Source organism: Scardinius erythrophthalmus, assembly GCF_964197995.2.
Source record: "Scardinius erythrophthalmus genome assembly, chromosome: 1".
Lineage (NCBI taxonomy): Eukaryota > Metazoa > Chordata > Actinopteri > Cypriniformes > Leuciscidae > Scardinius > Scardinius erythrophthalmus.
The window spans coordinates 15,022,603-15,041,965 of NC_138221.1; the positions used below are offsets into that span (position 1 = coordinate 15,022,603).

General features: G+C 38.3%; 1 protein-coding gene across 1 annotated transcript; it reads right to left on the reverse strand.

The window, feature by feature from the left end:
- Window positions 1-10,311: 10,311 nt before the first annotated feature.
- On the reverse strand, window positions 10,312-18,721 carry LOC308692157 (uncharacterized protein). The gene is made up of 3 exons (XM_081367919.1): window positions 18,553-18,721; window positions 14,299-14,479; window positions 10,312-12,672 (listed from the first exon to the last, which is right to left on the reverse strand). The coding sequence occupies exons 2-3, from the start codon at window positions 14,330-14,332 to the stop codon at window positions 10,784-10,786; spliced, it is 1,923 nt and encodes a 640-aa protein (XP_081224045.1). The 5' UTR covers window positions 14,333-14,479; window positions 18,553-18,721; the 3' UTR covers window positions 10,312-10,783.
- Window positions 18,722-19,363: the final 642 nt, after the last annotated feature.

The following is a 19,363-nucleotide window of genomic DNA, read 5'->3' on the forward strand; positions in this document are numbered from 1 at the left end:
CCAGATGTTTTACACCAGGGCGTTTTTTCTCTCAGTGTGGCGACGTGGGTATTCGTTCCCCAAAGTATCGAGTATCGATGCAGCGTGAGTTCCCTTTACGAAAGGGAACGTCTCGGGTTACGTATGTAACCCTCGTTCCCTGAGTAGGGAACGAGACGCTGCATCCCTCGGCCACACTTTCCACGCCCCTGGGAACGGCTTGCTTTGACCAATTAGAAGCTAACACTTCCTGGTTCCTGTGACCGTTTTATAGCTTCCGGATCACCGTCACATGCGGCGTCACGAGTGACGTAATGACGTTGCACCAATCCAGATTGGAATAGTTGTATAGTAGACTTCAGACGCTTCATGCCAAAGGCATTCCCCAAAGTATCGAGTATCGATGCAGCGTCTCGTTCCCTACTCAGGGAACGAGGGATACATACGTAACCCGAGACGTTTCCATGGTTACGCCTGACGCTTTATTTACTAGGTGTCCTCTATTACTTTTTAATGGACACCCTGCAGCCAATCAGAATCGAGTATTCACCCAGACCATGGTATAATGAGCGTTGAACGCCCGGTGTTCGCCTGGATCTCACAACTTCGAAAACGTCAGATGCATTTTTCAAATAGGCGCTATCTTTATTAATAAACCACAGATTTTAGCTTTAAACAACTACATTCTCGCCTGAAACAGATTTGCTATATGGAACTTGTAATATTCTGTTGTGTTTCAGTGTTTGTTTTGCAAGTTTATCAACCTCCTCATTCCCTTTCACTCCAACATGTGCAGGTACCCAAAGAAACCTGAATATGAAGTCCTTTGCATTTAACTTATACAAAACCATACAAATTTTATGAATTATACCATTTCTTATAGATTTCCCAGATTTCATGCTTTCTAAAGCTGAATAACTATCAGATATAATCACTGAGTTATTTAAATCTACCCATTCCAAGGCCAACAAAATTGCAACCAGCTCTGTTGTGTATACTGATAAATTATCTTGATAAGTTATTCTTTCCTGACATATTACCTCATTCTTTGGAGTATATACTGCTGATGAAACGATCCCAAGAAACCTAATAATCTTCATTTGCTCAAGCGGCTGACTGTACAATTTTAAAGATACAGGTGTGATCTTATGCTTTTTTGAAAAACATATGTGTTTTAGACACTGATAATCTAAATCCCCATTTATTTGCCCATTTTTCCACTTCATTAATTGCATCTGTCTCTCTCACAAACGTGTGGAACAGATAAGTAACGCAATCTAACAGCGCCACCTTGAAACAAAAAGCGGGATAATATACAGAATTTGCGCTGGGATCCTAAACACATAATTGAAAAGATTGAAATAAATGACCTAATTTACGATAATATGTGTTTAGAGAACTTTAAACCCTCTGGGTTAAGGAGCTAACGTTAATCTTTTTCTGACCAGTGACACAAACATAAAAAAAATATTAGGCCACAAGCCGTTTTTTTGTGGATTTGCCCAAAAGTGACCAGTGACCTGGCCTGGTCTCACTTTGGCTGGTTGTTTTTTCCTCCTTTCTTGCTCCAGGATGTCTGCGAGCACTGCCAACACCTTGTCATGGCGCCACCTGTATCTTCCATGTGTCAATGCAATCTTACACCCTGACAGAATGTGTGCCAATGTTCCTTTCCCACCACACAACCCGCACAGTGGGTCCTCCCTCATCCCCCACCTGTGCAAATTGACTGGGGTTGGTAAGGTGTCATACACTGCTCGGAGTAGAAAGGATATACGGAAGGGCTCCAGCCGCCACAGTTCACTCCATGTGATCGTTCTCTTGAGGAGGTTCCACCTCGTCCAGGCACCTTGGGTTGCGAGCCCGATGGATTTTGCTCTACTCCCTTCTTCCTCGAGATTTCGGACTTCATCCTGGATCATGGTTCTCTTCTCCCTAAGGGTGGACTTTGACCACTGCTGGAAATGTGCTGTTCCTAGACCCTGTCTTCCAGTGCAAGGGTTTCCAATGATATCTTTGGTTATGAGAGAACATTCTGCCTGGTTAATTGCCGTGCTGGCGGCCCACTTATGGCCAGATCTTGTTCTGACTCCTGCTTCCCTGGTGAGTTGGTCTTGAGAGTCCCTATATGTCACGGACAGTCTGCATTTGGCGACTTTAAACTCCTCCACCACTGAAGACAGGGGAAGCTGGAGCTGGCCCGAACTTAAGTAGAGCCCAAAGGATGTAAAGCTTGGGGGTATTCCCAACCATCTTCTAAGTTGCCTGTTGAACTTCCATTTCTTCAACAGTTGATTAAAGCACCTCATATACCGTGAGAAGCCACATGAGTTTTGGGAGCAGGCCATGTTGGTAGATCCAGCACTTGTATTTCCCAGGCAGACCAGACTTGTCAATCTTTTTCAGCCATTCTTCAACTTGTTTTCCGGTGCTGGAGATGCTGTTCCTGTCTGACAGGGAATCATCATACCACTTTCCAAGGCATCTAATTGGGTTCCCCTGGATGTTCGGGATCACTTCCCCTTGAACAAGTAGCTTGAACCTTCCAGTTGTTTTGCCCTTTTGGATCACCAAATCATCTTGAGGTGAATCAAGTAAGCATATTTACAACAGAGAATAAACAGCGTCAGGGCCACAATATGAATAGCGTTTTACTTTGGAACAATAGTGCTTTGTGGTGCTCTTATTTTTAAAAGTTTTATGATCATTTTCATTTTCTGCACATATAAATGTTATCTAACTTTATAGTGATTAATGTAGTTATCATAAGACACATTATGCTGCTGTCATTATTTATCTGTTGATGAAGTTAGTGTCATTAGTGATTGTTTTTGTATTATTGATGTTTTATCCATGTCATATTGTGAGCAATAACAGTATTTTCTTTCAATAGGGCAGTTTAACAGGCTTTTATCATGTATCCTGACTCAAATAATGTGTTTCTAACAGCAAACACTCAGAATAAAGTGAGATGATCTGCTGATGATCCTGAATGGCTTGTTGAATGAGTGTTGATAGTCTGAGGCTCATCAATATGAACAGATCTGCTGAAAACACTCTTTATTTCATGACAATAGTTCCTGTTTTCACCTCATTTATTATGCTGATGTCTTCAGATCTCCTGTAAATTGACACTTAAAGCTCATTTCATTGGTGTCAGCAGACTGAGGGCATTTGTTGGCTACTATATGTTTATTTCTGTGTTTATGATTTTAACTGTTTTTCTTACCATTATTTATATTTGGAAGAATTTAAATTATTTATATTCTTTTCTATATTTCTAGATACCTGTATTTTAATGAAGCAGCAGAATAATGTTAGGATTAACGAAAAATAATAATTAAAAATAATCAGTTACTGTATGATGAATAGATGGACAGACATACGTTTAGAAATGTAATTTATTATAAAAACAAACTCAGTAATTGATACTTTGATTTTTGCAGAATTCATCATCAGTGAAGCTCCTCCCACTGCAATCACGTCATCAGTGAAGCTCCTCCCACTGCAATCACATCATCAGTGAAGCTCCTCCCACAGTAATTCGCCAATAAATGCTGTAAATTCCCATCAGCTACAAGTGAAGACGAGCATCAGAGCATCAGGAAGAGCTGAAATCTGCAAAGACTGAGTTTATTAAAGAGGACAGTGAGAACATGAGTGATCCAGAACCCTGCAGAATGAAACACACTGAAGATCCTGAAGAACAAAGAGGTTGTTTTAACTGTTTTATTTTACATTTATTTGATATCTGGTTCCCAATTTGCAACAACGTTACCAGAATTTTCAACATAGTTTACATTTTTTTTTAAGAATAATCAGTAAACACCAAGTTACTGATAAAGTTGTATTTGTCAAATATCAAAGTTATTCATAGTTAAAAAATTTATTCATTTTCATAGTTAATAGTTATAGTTCATAGTTAATCAAAGTTATTCATTTTATTTTACATTTATTTGATATCTGGTTCCCAATTTGCAACAACGTTACCAGAATTTTCAACATAGTTTACATTTTTTTTAAGAATAATCAGTAAACACCAAGTTACTGATAAAGTTGTATTTGTCAAATATCAAAGTTATTCATAGTTTTAGAGATTCTTCTTAAAGTAACTTTAGTAACAGGGTTGATGAATACAGTCAATGCTACAGTTTGTGTAGAAAATGAGACAATGAATTATGATGATACATGAATTACAATGATTATTTTCTTGTCTTCCCATCATGCAGTAGAAAGAGATTGTTAAAAATAAACAATCCACTCCACTTGAATGCTAAACGTTTGTGTTATTTCTCACAGAGCTTGAGTACTTGAGCTTGTGTTTCTGGTGTCCCACTTTCACATGCGTATGAATGGAAGTCAGTGCAAGGAAAAGTCTAGTGTGAACGGCCATTAATAATTAAAATGTGTTTTGTAAAATAAATATCAATCTCAAAGTTGGTGACAAAATATGGCAGTATTGTATATTTAAATTTTAATATGTTAGATAATTGTGTCATTGATCAAATTAATAGTTCTTGCTAAAGAAACATGGGATTTGTGCCTATAATGTTTTAAAAATAATAATTGGAAGATAAATTTACCTCATTCATGGAAAGTTTCAAGGACCCATAATCAATTTATAAAAAGGCATCAGATTATCATAATGTTTTATAACAGTTGTCTACTTTCTACTATTACATCAGAGCTCACTTTCATGTCCTTTCACTTTATATTTCTCTTTGAATTATTTTGATGTTCTGAAAATTAAATGTAATATTTTTTCTTTGATTTCAGACCTGATGGAAGAGAGCGATGAGAGTGAAGTACTGAGTGAAGTGAAGGAGGAGAGTGAAGAACTGAGTGAAGTGAAGGAGGAGAGTGGAGAACTGAGTGAAGTGGAGGAGGAGAGTGAAGAACTGAGTGAAGTGAAGGAGGAGAGTGAAGAACTGAGTGAAGTGGAGGAGGAGAGTGAAGAACTGAGTGAAGTGAAGGAGGAGAGAGAAGAACTGAGTGAAGTGGAGGAGGAGAGTGAAGAACTGAGTGAAGTGAAGGAGGAGAGTGAAGAACTGAGTGAAGTGGAGGAGGAGAGTGAAGAACTGAGTGAAGTGGAGGAGGAGAATGAAGAACTGAGAGAAGTGGAGGAGGAACATCATGTCAAACCTGGAGAAAAACCTTTGAGTCGCTCAAAGACTAAACCGACATTTTTAAAGAAAACAAGAGCTAAGAAATCTACAACCTGCACTCAGTGTGGAAAGAGTTTCACAACCAAACAAAATCTTCAGACTCACATGAGGATCCACACCGGGGAGAAGCCATTCTCATGTGATCAATGCGGGAAGAGTTTTACACAAATAACAAATCGTAATCTTCACATGATGATCCACACTGGAGAGAAGCCGTTCTCATGTGATCAGTGTGGGAAGAGTTTCAGTCATTCTTCATACCTTAATGTTCACATGAGGATCCACACAGGAGAGAAGCCGTTCTCATGTGATCAATGCGGCAAAACATTTCATGGGTCATCAGACCTGAAGAAACACCTGAGAGTTCATACAAAGGAGAAGCCGTATTCATGTTCTGTGTGTGGAAAGAGTTTTTCACAGGGTCAAACTTTACATAGACATGAGAAAATACACACTGGTGTGAGAGAGTACATGTGCTTTGAGTGTGAGAAGACTTTTATTACAGCGGAGAGTTTAAAACGGCACCAGATTATCCACGCTGGAGAAAAACCTTACAAGTGTTCACACTGTGACAAGAGATGCGGTTGGTCAGCGGATCTGAAAACACACGAGAGGATCCACACTGGAGAGAAGCCGCACACATGTGATCAGTGTGGGAAGAGTTTTGCTTTTAAATGTCACCTGAAGCGACACATGAAGATCCACACTGGAGAAACCACTTAATCACAGTCTGAAATCACAGCAAGTAGTCACCACAGAAAAATGTGTTATTAGCAACTACTGTCGCGGGCACACACTGCAGATGATGGCACCAGTTGCTCTCCATCAAGGTGGCTCTTCACAAAATTAATCTACCTCTTATTGATATGATCGTTGTTTGGAAATTTAAATAAGGACACGGATCTGTTTTGTAAGTGATCGCATCCAGGTAATACGCATTTTAAAGTTGTTCTATTCTATATTTTTTGCTGCTTTTAAATGTTTTATGTATCTCTGTACAGTGTCCTTGAGTGCAGACAGGGCCGGCGAGTGCACTTCTGCCGCTCTAGGCGAAAAACAATTGTGCCGCCCCTAGGGCTGGTCCGGTCCGAATACTATTTTTTGAGCTTCGAAGCTTCGGTAGTAATGAACATCGAATATTTGAAGCTTCGGGGAGAGGGGGCTGAACATATTCTTCTCTCTAATAAAGTCAGGAATCTCTATATGTCTGTCTGTCTGTTTGCATTTTGATTATTTCGAGAACCGTTCATCCAATCGACTTCACAAGAGAGTGCAGTGTCGCATTTGGTGTAATATAGATGGACACGCGAGACGCGACACGTTCAGAATTGATAAACTTTTAGTATACAGAAAAGCGCGAGCGGGAAGCGGCGCACCTCACGCGGGCAGGGCTTATTTGCTTATTTATTAAACGCACACACAGGTCTGTTAACTTAAGCAATAGGCTACTTTTAAGGTAGTCTAATATTTTTCTGACTAAAAAATTACTGACACAATAAAGGGTAGATTTAAATAAAGAAAAACGAAATTGAAATAAAGAAAAACTATTTAAATAAATAAAAACGAAATTTAAATAAAGAAAAACTAAATTTAAATAAATAAAAAACGACTCAAAAAACGACACTTTCTGACTAAAAAATTACTGAAACAGTAAAGGGTAGATTTAAATAAAGAAAAACGAAATTGAAATAAAGAAAAACAATTTAAATAAAGAAAAAAACGAAATTTAAATAAAGAAAAAACAAAATTTAAATAAAGAAAAACAAAATTTAAATAAAGAAAAATGAAATTAAGTTAAATTAGAAACGATATTAATTTAGATTGATAATAACGGGTAAAAAGGCTAATACATTTTGTTTCTGTTATTCTATTTTCCACAATGTCAAAGCAACGCAGCTTAACCCAAAACACTGTACACTCCGCTGTTCTGCTCTAGCCAGAGAATACTCCCGTTGTATGAACACTTTAGTAGGCCAAGAGGAAGCAAATATATTAGGTTGGGTTCCTTCAACTGTCCATCATATTCAAATGGCTATAGGCTATATAAGATAATTGTAAAAAGAAAAAGAAAAAAAGAGTAGGCCTATTGTATTTCACCAGATTTTATAGTGTTGAACATGTTCAAGCGCGAAAGAGAACCGTTTCGAGAGGGATGCCAGGTGTGCAACATTTTTTTTTAATACAAATTCCGGTAATGTTAGCTGTGCTATAGCGGTCTCTTGGTTCTGTGGTGGACTTGATGGCGTGTCATCCTTGCAAATACTCCCTGGATCAATATATTTTAACAACAAACCCCTTTTGGTGTGCTTTCTCCTTCAAAAGTCTCGATTCATGAACTGCATAGCCTATGTCAGGTGACAAATGAACGAAAGACTCGGAAGGTAAAGTAATTATTATGTTCCCTGTAAATTATTTTTGACTGCATTATAATGATTTCTTAATTCAGAATATGATCAACATTTCGTTGGTGGATGTGATCGGGGAATTTGGCTGTTAAAAGTATAACATTTAAAGCCACTTAAATTAACGAAATTACTCAAATAAAGATTTGTTCATTTTGATGAACGAGATCTAACAAGAGAGTCAGTAAAATTATCCGAATTTTCCATCTCTCAGTCATGACTCGTGAGAGCAGGGGGCAGGGCAGGGGAGCGGCAGCTCAGCAAATCATATAGCCTATTTTGTGAATTGTTCATTCCTGGTTGGCTCACATTTTGCTGCCCTTATAAAAGTGCCGCTATAGGCAATTGCCTAGTTCGCCTATATGGACACGCTGGCCCTGAGTGCAGAGAAAGGCGCATTTAAATAAAATGTATTATTATTATTACCTGGGACAGTCTGGGCCCTCAATATTTCCTGAATATTTTTCCCTTAATCACTATGTCATTTTGTTTATCTTTCAGTTCATTATAACATTCAATATCAAAGGCTGTTTCTGCATTTAGTTGTCTGTTAGGATGTCTGGTAAATTCCTTGTTCCTCCTGTTTTTGATGCCATTGAAACAGTTCCTGGAACTGATGACCTTATCTCTAACCTGCTTGTTTCTCTTGCTTCAAAATGCACCTCTGTCTTAAGTGTCATGACTTGAGTCTGATCTGCTGTGTTTTTGATTTTCCTCTGTGTCTGTGTGCCTTGTTGTCTTTGAGTACATGTGCTTTGTTGGCCTCAGCCTAATCTTTTCAACTCTGAGTGTCTTTTACAAAGAACTGCTGACTTTTTCCTAACAGAAGCAAGCAGCCACACTGGATTTTCTTCATGTTTGGCAGCAGCGTCAACTAATAGCGAAACAGTTTATCTTCACCTCACTTGTGAGAAACATCATGGCTTTTTAAGCTGCTAAAATAGTTTACTGATAAAATCGTCAGAGCAGCGCTGACAACACGCGGGTGTATCTGAACTGTGTGTTTATGTGTTTGAGTGGAGGAGAGCACACGAGAATAAGATGTTTTTTTTTTTCCATAATAACTAATACATGCATAATACATAAAACGCAATTTTGTGTGCCAGAGTCGTTGTGGGTTTCTGATTTGTAGTCTGTTAAGAAAATTCGAAATAACCAGAGCCGGTCAGTAACGGAGTACATTTACTTGAGTACAGTACTTAAGTACAATTTTGAGGGATCTGTACTTTACTCGAGTATCATTTTTGGGGAGTATTCATGACTTTACTCAAGTACATTTGAGAGGCAAATATTGTACTCTTTACTCCGCTACATTTCTATCCATAACTGTGAGTACCCGTTACTTCTTCTAAAAAAAAAAAAAAAGGAAAAAAGAAAAATCTCGGAAACCCTCAATTTGTTGTTTCCCTCTCAAACGTGATTGGATTGTGCAGGCGCCACTGATTGGGACAGCCTATCAGCAATCACCATCAGCTTTCCGCCAAAGTCAACTCCATAGTCAGATTTAGATAAGAGACGAAACCATGGACGAAACCATGGATGAAGACGCAGCAGGTCCATCCCGGGAATCGATTTTTTTTCTCCAGGATGGTAGGAGAAGACTCATGAATATACATTAGGAAGTCATCCCTGATTGGTCTTAACCCCAGTGACGGGTAGGTTTAGGGGTGGGGTTAGGGGTAGGTCATTGGACCAATCAGGGATGACTTCCCTAATGAATATTCATGAGTCTTTCCCTACCATCCTGGGAAAAAAATTATCGCTCCCGAGAATGTGCCAACCCGTGGCCCCACCTCACCAGACTATTTCAATTTTCTGAACAAGTTAATGATAGTTTTCGCTTAAAGTGTTTGCTGTGTTTACCAATGTAAGCACTGTGGCAGTAGTAATGCAATATTTAGAAAATGTACTCTTGTACTCTTGATACTCAAGTACTTTTAAAAACAAGTACTTTAGTACTTTTACTTAAGTAGACATCTGACTATAGTACTTTTACTTGTACTTGAGTAAAATTTAGCAAGGGGTATCTGTACTTTTACTCAAGTAATGGAGCTGTGTACTCTGGAAATAACTGAAATCATTAGGCAAAGTGACATGGAACTGATGTGGTCAAAACCTGCCTGGAACTACTTTAGCCGTCAACCAATCAGAATCAAGCATTCGTTGTATAAATTAATTATCCCTATTAAAATTGCAATTTGAAATATCTCTAATTAGGATTATTACTAGTGCAAAATCAATTATATATATATATATATATATATATCTTTAATTACAATTTCTACAAGTCAAAACTCATTTTAAGATAGAACAGATATTGTAATTAGAATAGATATCTGGAATAGTCTAAATTCTGACTAGTACAGCCAGGGGTATTTAACAACATCAATAGAGTAGTCACATCATCGGGATAGTGACGACACAGTTGTCTGACGACACTATGTTGTTCTTATTTATAATCAATTTATAATTGGATTTGTAATCAATAAACTGACTTCTATTTTTATAACAAAGTCTGCCTCTTAGGCATTGAATTTAAGTCGTTCAGTCAGAACAGACCACAGAGAAATCTGATGTCCAATTGTATGTACAGTGTGTTAAAGTGCTTATAATTAGGTCAGATTTGACTTACCTAACCTGAGAATAATACAAATAAGGCAAGGGTGTCAAATGTACCACTGTAAACAACACATTATCACATGAATCGCATGAGCTCAAGCTGAAAACATCTACTGCAAAAAACACAGAGAAGCTTAGCGAAACATGGTTACAATCTTAAGAAAGTTTGTTCACTTTATTCACTTTGATATTTATGTCAGAAAAAAAAGATGAATCAAGAGTCATAAAAAGAATGAATGAAGTGTGTGTTTGTGCTGGTGTTTTCCACTAGAGGACAGTAAAACTCTCTGAAAAACTGATGAAACATGAAAAACTGTGTATTAACAAAAAATGAACAAAACTGTATTTGTATCAACTAACTTTGCCAAAGGTACAATTATGTAAGATATATATTGTTCATTGTATGTTAATATTTCAGCTAATGTTAACAAATGAAACCTTATGACAAATTTTGTGAATTAAAAATATAGTAAATGTAAAAAGTGAAAAAAAAAAGAGATATGGTCAAAACATCTGATCTGTGCATTCAAACTTGCAGTGTAAACGCAGCCTAAGTGGTTTCTCCACTGCATGGATCTTCATGCGTTTCTGAGTGTTGCAAAACTCTTTCCACACTGATCACACATGCGGCTTCTCTCCAGTGTGGATCCTCTCATGTCTTTTCAGATTTGCTGACCGACTGAATCTCTTGTCACAGTGTGAACACTTGTAAGGTTTTTCTCCAGTGTGAATTCTCTGGTGCTGTTTTAAATTCTCCGCTCTAGTAAAAGTCTTCTCACACTCCAAGCACATGTACTCTCTCAGACCAGTGTGTATTTTCTGATGTGCATGTAAATTACCCAGCTGTGAAAAACTCTTTCCACACACAGAACATGAATGCGGCTTCTCCTTCATATGAACTCTCTGGTGTGTCTTCAGGTCTGATGCTCTAAGAAATGTTTTGCCACACAGATCACATGTGAACGGCTTCTCTCCAGTGTGGATCCTCATGTGAATCTTAAGGTATGCTGAATCTCTGAAACTCTTCCCGCACTGATCACATGCGTACGGCTTTTCTCCAGTGTGGATCATCATATGAACATTAAGATGATGTTTGTATGTGAAACTCTTCCCGCATTGATCACATGTGAACGGCTTCTCTCCAGTATGGATCATCATGTGAACAGTAAATTGTTTTTTTTTTGTGAAGCTCGTCCCGCATTGATCACATGTGAACGGCTTCTCTCCAGTGTGGATCTTCTCATGTGTTTTCAGACTTGTTAAATTATTAAATCTCGTGTCACAGTGTGAACAATTGTAAGGTTTTTCTCCAGTGTGAATCCTCTCATGTGTTTTCAAACTTTCTGATCGACTGAATCTCTTGTCACAGTGTGAACACTTGTAAGGTTTTTCTCCAGTGTGAATTCTCTGGTGCAGTTTCAAACTGTTCGCTAAAGTAAAAGTTTTCTCACACTCAAAGCACATGTACTCTCTCACACCAGTGTGAATTTTCTGATGTGCATGTAAATGACCCAGCTGTGAAAAACTCTTTCCACACACAGAACATGAATGCGGCTTCTCCTTCGTATGAACTCTCAGGTGTGTCTTCAGGACTGATGCCCTAAGAAATGTTTTGCCGCATTGATCACATGTGAACTGCTTCTCTCCGGTGTGGATCATCATGTGAATCTTAAGGTTTGATGATTGTGTGAAACTCTTCCCGCACTGATCACATGCGTACAGCTTTTCTCCAGTGTGGATCATCATATGAACATTAAGATGATGTTTGTATGTGAAACTCTTCCCACACTGAGTGCAGGTGAAAGATTTCTTGGCTCTTCTTTTCTTTAAAAATGTATTTTTAGTCTTTGAGCGACTCAAAGGTTTTCCTCCAGGTTTGACATGATGTTCCTCCTCCACTTCACTCAGTTCTTCACTCTCCTCCTTCACTTCACTCGGTTCTTCACTCTCTTCCTTCACTTCACTCAGTTCTTCTCTCTCCTCCTTCACTTCACTCAGTTCTTCACTCTCCTCCTTCACTTCACTCAGTTCTTCTCTCTCCTCCTTCACTTCACTCAGTTCTTCTCTCTCCTCCTTCACTTCACTCAGTTCTTCTCTCTCCTCCTTCACTTCACTCAGTTCTTCTCTCTCCTCCTTCACTTCACTCAGTTCTTCACTCTCCTCCTTCACTTCACTCAGTTCTTCTCTCTCCTTCACTTCACTCAGTTCTTCGCTCTCCTCCTTCACTTCACTCAGTTCTTCACTCTCCTCCTTCACTTCACTCAGTTCTTCTCTCTCCTCCTTCACTTCACTCAGTTCTTCTCTCTCCTCCTTCACTTCACTCAGTTCTTCTCTCTCCTCCTTCACTTCACTCAGTTCTTCTCTCTCCTCCTTCACTTCACTCAGTTCTTCTCTCTCCTCCTTCACTTCACTCAGTTCTTCTCTCTCCTCCTTCACTTCACTCAGTTCTTCTCTCTCCTCCTTCACTTCACTCAGTTCTTCACTCTCCTCGCTCTCTTCCATTAGGTCTGAAATGAAAGAAATAAATTTTTATTTTCAGTACATAAAAATAATTCTAAGTCCGGCGACACACTGGCTGTGTGGCGTTTTCTATGTCTTTGCACACCAGAAACATGTCTGACGCGGCGCTGCTGCTTGGTGACATATGATAAGCCTCATTGGTGATATATTCGACATATGGGGAGAGAGTTGTGGAAGGCCTATACTTCAGGTTAAACATAAATATATAGCAGCAAAGACAATGTCGGCAGTATTGACGGCAAAATAGGCGACAGAATATTTCGTTCTGTATTGACAGGTGCAATATTTGAAAATCGATAAATATCTTTTTTTTTTACACATTTATATCTGCATTTATGTCAAAACCTAGAGACTTTCAAACATCAAAATGTCATGTATTAATATGTATTACATGGCTTGCAATTGGTTGAATTCCAATGTAGAATGCGGTCTGTTATTTCTTGTTATACCATGGTCTGGGTGAATACTCGATTTTGATTGGCTGCAGGGTGTCCGTTAAAAAGTGATAATGTACACCTAAATAAACCGCCAGGCGTAACCAAGGAAACCAAGTTATTGTTTGTAACTTGTAACTATAGATTTCGATTGTAAAACTAATTAAAATATAAACTAATGTTTTAAAAATGTGTTATTTGGCAAGTGACCATGGTATAAGCGGGTTATTAATGGACTTCGGCGGAGGCAACCGTTCACGCCTCGCCGTCGTCCATTAAAACCTGATAATGGACACCTCGTCGGGCATTAACCCTTACATAACAGACCGCTGCGAAGTATAACAGACCGTCGCCATGAAAAACAGAGCGTTGCTATGGAAGCGGAACGGCCTATTTTCTTTGGCGGAAGCAATACAATCGTTTTTAAATCAATAAACTCCTTTTTATATCAACAATTCGTGTCAAATTATTTATTTATTTTGTAGGTAGCCTTGTAATAAGCGGGATAATATATAGAGAGGCGGTCGTTATAGCGAATAACAACCCCTACAGGCTGATTCAAGACCCCTCCGCTTTCGCGCCGGGGTCCTGTTCAGCCTGTCGGGGTTGTTATTCGCTATAACGACCGCCTCTCTATACATTATCCCTTACGTATTTGTGTCGAAATGACATATAAACATCTTTTCCTATTCTATTTTGCCTGGAAATGCTTCCAACATGCTTATGCTCTTTTAAAACATAAATTAATTCCAATTATCGGGAGCGCTTTAGATTCTAAAAAGTTCTAAAATACTAACAGTATAAATAATATCTCAAATCTCCTGGTTGCTCCCCCTTTATTCCCAAAACTTTACATATTGTTCCCTTAAACTTACATGTAAAGACTTTAAAGGTACACTATAATTACAGAAAGTTACTCATTTAATTTATTTGTTTTTTGGAATTCATAATTCGTAAAACATTTGGTATATTGCAACATGGTTGCAAAAAAATGTGAACCATAAACCAGAGTTAAAATTATACTTAGTTTGACTTGACTACATCCCTTTACTGACCATTTGTTGAAAATGTAGTTCCTATTCAATAGTTGAACTGCATATCTTAAAGTGATGAAGTGCTTGAATGTTTCTAACATGAATGTTCTTCAGCATCATGAATGAATGAAGAATAAACACCAACCTCTTTGTTCTTCAGGATCTTCAGTGTGTTTCATTCTGCAGGGTTCTGGATCACTCGTGTTCTGCTGATGGGAATTTACAGCATTTATTGGGGAATTGCTGTGGGAGGAGCTTCATTGAAGATGTAATAGCTGTGGGTGGAGCTTCACTGACTGAACTGCAGATTGGTTGGAGGAGATGATCTGCCAAAATAAAATAAAAAATCAGTAACTAAGTTTGTTTTTTATAATGTCAAATGATGTCAGATGTCTGACTGTCCATTTTAATGTTTAAAATATCTTTTGCTAAAAAATGTCAAAACATAAGTTAAATAATGTTAGCTTAACAGATATATTTGTGTAAAAATTAATCAACCTAGTTATTATGACCTGTATTAAATATAATATATAACCTACCTGCATATAAAGTATTTATAAAATATTAAGTGATCATATTAAGATAATTTAAATGATTAAAAACTTCTTGGTGACAAATGTGTAAAACCTAGTAGTTTGAAGGACAGTGACAAAGTGTAAAGATTAAAAGGACAATTACATAATGTTTTGGGCTGCACTATGATCCTTTAAAGGGGTGGTACGCACTTTTACAAGTTGATTGTACTGAAATGTGTGTTGGCAGTGCCTGTACACAATCATAATAAAATGATAAAAATCCATCCAGTGTTTTTTTTTTTATCTTCTTATACGTTTCCTCCTGTCTCAAATCAAGCTGTTCGATATTGTGACGTCACAAAATCGACGCCCCTCCCACGATGGCTGATTGACAGCAGCGTTTCAAACAGAGACCCGCCCTTGCGCCCTCGTGAGCGAGCTGTCAATCATAGCACGCGCCGACCGGCGCGTTCAGTGTTGATAGCTGGAGTGCTGAGTAGAATGGCGTCTGTGATTGTGGTGTTCTGTTCTTGGGTGTAATAACGAACACAGCAGTCATACTGATGTTCCTAAATCTGAACCGCTGAAGACGCAGTGGCTGAGTTTGTTTTCGAAGGGAACATTCCCCACGATCAACGTCAATGCTTTCATGTTTGCGCGAATCATTTCACCAGACTGCTTTACAAACGAGGGTCAGTATAAAGCTGGTTATTTGCTAAGAAGCTGCTCCTGAAAAAAGGATCAGTACTAGGGCTGCACGATATGAGGAAAAGCTGCGATGTGCGATAACATTGTTTAATATTGCGATGACGATATGACTTGCGATATTATTCAAATATGAATGTTAGCTATATGTTCCCATTTCTGCTTTAATAGGTTCTTTGCGTGTTAGGTCAAACGTTTATTCGTTTGCGAGTGAGTGAGCGAGGGACAGTGAGTGTGTGTGTGTGTGTGTGTGTGTGCGCGCGAGTGAGCGAGCGTGTGTGTGTGTGCGCGCGCGCGAGTGAATGTTTGCGAGTGAATGTGTGCGTGTGATGGCACGCGTGACGCGATGACTGGTCGGAAAACAACGTGTAGTCTGACATGTTTCTTGTCCATGACAAGATTTTTGGAGTCAAATTCGTGTAATCTGACACCGTGACTATCGTAACAGACACAAAAATCTTGTAATCTGAACCAGGCATTATTCATCGTGTCAGGCTGTCTGTTGCGATGTGTTCATCGCGCGAGTTCATATCGCGATGACGATGAAAATTCGATGTATCGTTCAGCCCTAATCAGTACCAACTATTCATGTTCCTGCTGAACCTCCAGAAGAACTGAAGTGAGTGTAATGTTTTATTTACCTTTATATTAATCTTTATATTAATCTTTGCAAATCGCTTGCTGCACGCTTCACGATGAATGCGGCTATTTTTACACTCAGGGTACATTACGGCATGTTTTCTATGTACGACGTTATCAATATAATTCATAATCCCACGTTTATAATGAACAACGCGTTATGGTTATTGTGTTGTTGTGTTAGAAACGGTGTACACACAGAACAGAGGGGCGGGGTGAGCAAAGCTCATTATCATTTAAAGACACATGCACTTAAACGGAGTGCTGAAAACAGAGCTGTTTTTGACCAGGTAAAATTAGTGTTTTCTTACAATACTAATGAGAATTTTTAATTAAAGTATATTACACACTTTTAAATTAGACCCTAAAGAATCATATTAGCTTGTACAAAAATGACATTATATGACCCCTTTAACACTGTGTTTGTGTTTTTCTTTTTTTGCTGTAAACCCTTTTTGTATTTTATCCATATGCTAATTGACACATTTAATAATGTATCTGTCTGTTCATCGTAAAACAATTGATACAGATTCACACATTTTTATTTCTAATTCTAACATTATTGTGTTTATTTATTAAAAGGAGGGCAAATATCTAGAAACTAGTAAACAACTGTAAGAAAGATAAAAGTAATATAGACGACACACAGCTCTACTTAGCCCTATCACCTAATGATTACAGCCCCATTGACTCCCTGTGCCAATGCATTGATGAAGTCAACAGTTGGATGTGTCAAAACTTTCTTCAGTTAAACAAAGACAAAACTGAAGTCATTGCGTTTGGAAACAAAGATGAAGTTCTCAAGGTGAATGCATACCTTCACTCTAGGGGTCAAACAACTAAACATCAAGTCAGGAATCTTGGTGTGACACTAGAGTCAGACCTTAGTTTCAGTCGTCATGTCAAAGCAATAACTAAATCAGCATACTATCATCTGAAAAATATTGCAAGAATTAGATGCTTTGTTTCCAGACAAGACTTAGAGAAACTTGTGCATGCTTTCATCACCATTAGGGTGGATTATTGTAACGGACTCCTCACTGGCCTTCCCAAAAAGACCATAAGGCAGTTGCAGCTCATACAGAACGCTGCCGCCAGGATTCTGAGCAGAACCAGAACATATGAACATATCACACCAGTCCTCAGGTCTTTACACTGGCTCCCAGTTAAATTTAGGATTGATTTTAAAGTATTATTACTAGTATATAAATCATTCAGTGGCCTAGGACCTCAATACATTGCAGATATGCTCACTGAATATAAACCCAACAGATCACTCAGATCACTAGGATCACATCAGCTAGAAATACCAAGGGTTCACTCTAAGCATGGCGAGTCCGCTTTTAGCTATTATGCCAGCCGCAGCTGGAACCAGCTTCCAGAGGAGATCAGATGTGCTCCTACTGTAGTCACTTTCAAATCCAGACTCAAAACACTTCTGTTTAGCTGTGCATTTACTGAATGAGCACTGTGCCACTGTTCGTCCGACTGTTTGTACTGTACTGTATTTTATTTTATTTTCTAAACTGTTTTAATTATTCTTATTTCTTTTTATTATTTATTTTATTATTTCTATGTAAAGCACTTTGAATTGCCATTGTGTATGAAACGTGCTATATAAATAAACTTGCCTTGTCTTGCCTAATATGTAACGGGTCCCGGTCAGGGGTCCGCTAGCTAGCAGATCTATGTTGATAATCCTGGTCGAAGTGCTTTGGAAATAGTGGAAATATTACACAGTTATTGATGACGCGGGACAACAATTGCTCTTTTTCCATTCAACCGGATTATGTTTATTATCAACGTCATTTCAACTTGATCTGCAATCATGAATTAGCCTATAACGTTACTGTTACCATTAGTTGCTCTGTATTGAGACAGGTTACTGGATAACATGAAGTCACATATTCTTCAAAAGTACATTTCCACATAAATGTATCTTCACATATTTCCTCAACATTAACTTATCACAGGTTTATCTTAAACCATAAACACACATTTTCTCTCTAAACCATATTCACTGTTCTCTCTCATTAAACGAGTAGGCTATTTCTGTATTCATTATACATTTTGTAAGTGTTAACTTTTTACAACTGAATAAATCACATTTGCAGTTAAGTTAAATTATATTTACATTATCTAAGTACAAACTTCAATAGTAAACCTATCTTCCTCATAACTTTTACACTTCATTCCTATGAACCGAAGCTGTGTTACTAGTCTAATATTATGGGTGCGTTTCACCCAAGCTACATCTGTAAACTGCTTTTACTCTGTACATTAGCGTTATTTATTACCCCGTAATGCATAGTCTTACACACAGTTACTTTACACACACCGTAATAAACTCAGAAATATCCCCGAGCCGTTTGGAATATATAAAAGAAAACATTTGTGCGAGCGTCGGCCGCCATTTCCTCAACTTATAACGTTATCATTAGACTTGACTATGTAACGTTACACACTAACATACCTTTAGCTTATCAAACACACATCACGCTTATAACCCTTTGTAGTCGCATAAAAGATGTAAAACTAACCTGGAAATAATACACAGACATGACGCAGTGTTTTGGTCGGGATGTTCCTTTGTCAATTAACGTTACACAGACTCCAGATCAATTTGAAGAGTAGCTTTTTACATTTATTAGTCTCTTTCACAATGGCGTGCCGCCACACACACACACACACACACACACACACACACACACTGTGCTAATCTCAACAACCCTCCACCCTCGGCACATGCGCAAACATAGGCAGGGTTGCCACTACTCCATAAAACCAGCCACTATCGTTACATCTTCCTTTTTTTTTTTGACACTACTAATAATAAATCCATTAAAGATAAACATTTAAACTTCCAAACAAAATACAAACATACAAACATGATTTGAAAATACAAAAATACAATGATTTGAAATATCCTATTAAACCTCTATGACTATTTCAGTCTTTTGCAACAGTCTTCATGTTTCAATAAGCCTTTTAGGGCATTTCCGGTCACAAACAGATCTTCTCAACGTTATCATAGGCCCCGTCCACACTACTGCATTTTCGTTTAAAAACGGAGACCTTTTGCTACATTTTGCACCTCCCGTCCACACTAAAACGGCAAAAACGGAGACCCAAAACGGAGAAGTTTAGAAACGCTGCCGACCCGTTTTTCGTTTTGAATCTCCGGAGGGCGTTTTAGTGTGGACGGGTCAAAACGGAGGACTTTAGAAACGATGACGCAGAGGCTCACGCTCGGCTCTATGATTGGGTGTCATCAGTCATGGAGCATACACAGATAATATTCAGTCTCAGGCGCGGCTCGCGCGGTAAACGCGTGCATGCTAGAAATAGAAC

What these genes read in the sequence shown, in the direction of transcription:
- LOC308692157 (XM_081367919.1), bottom strand. Translation starts at nt 14,332, where the DNA reads ATGAAACACACTGAAGATCCTGAAGAACAAAGAG. An exon ending in AGATCCTGAAGAACAAAGAG is followed by an intron (nt 12,673 to 14,298) that starts GTTGGTGTTTAT and finishes CTTTCATTTCAG; the next exon opens with ACCTAATGGAAGAGAGCGAG.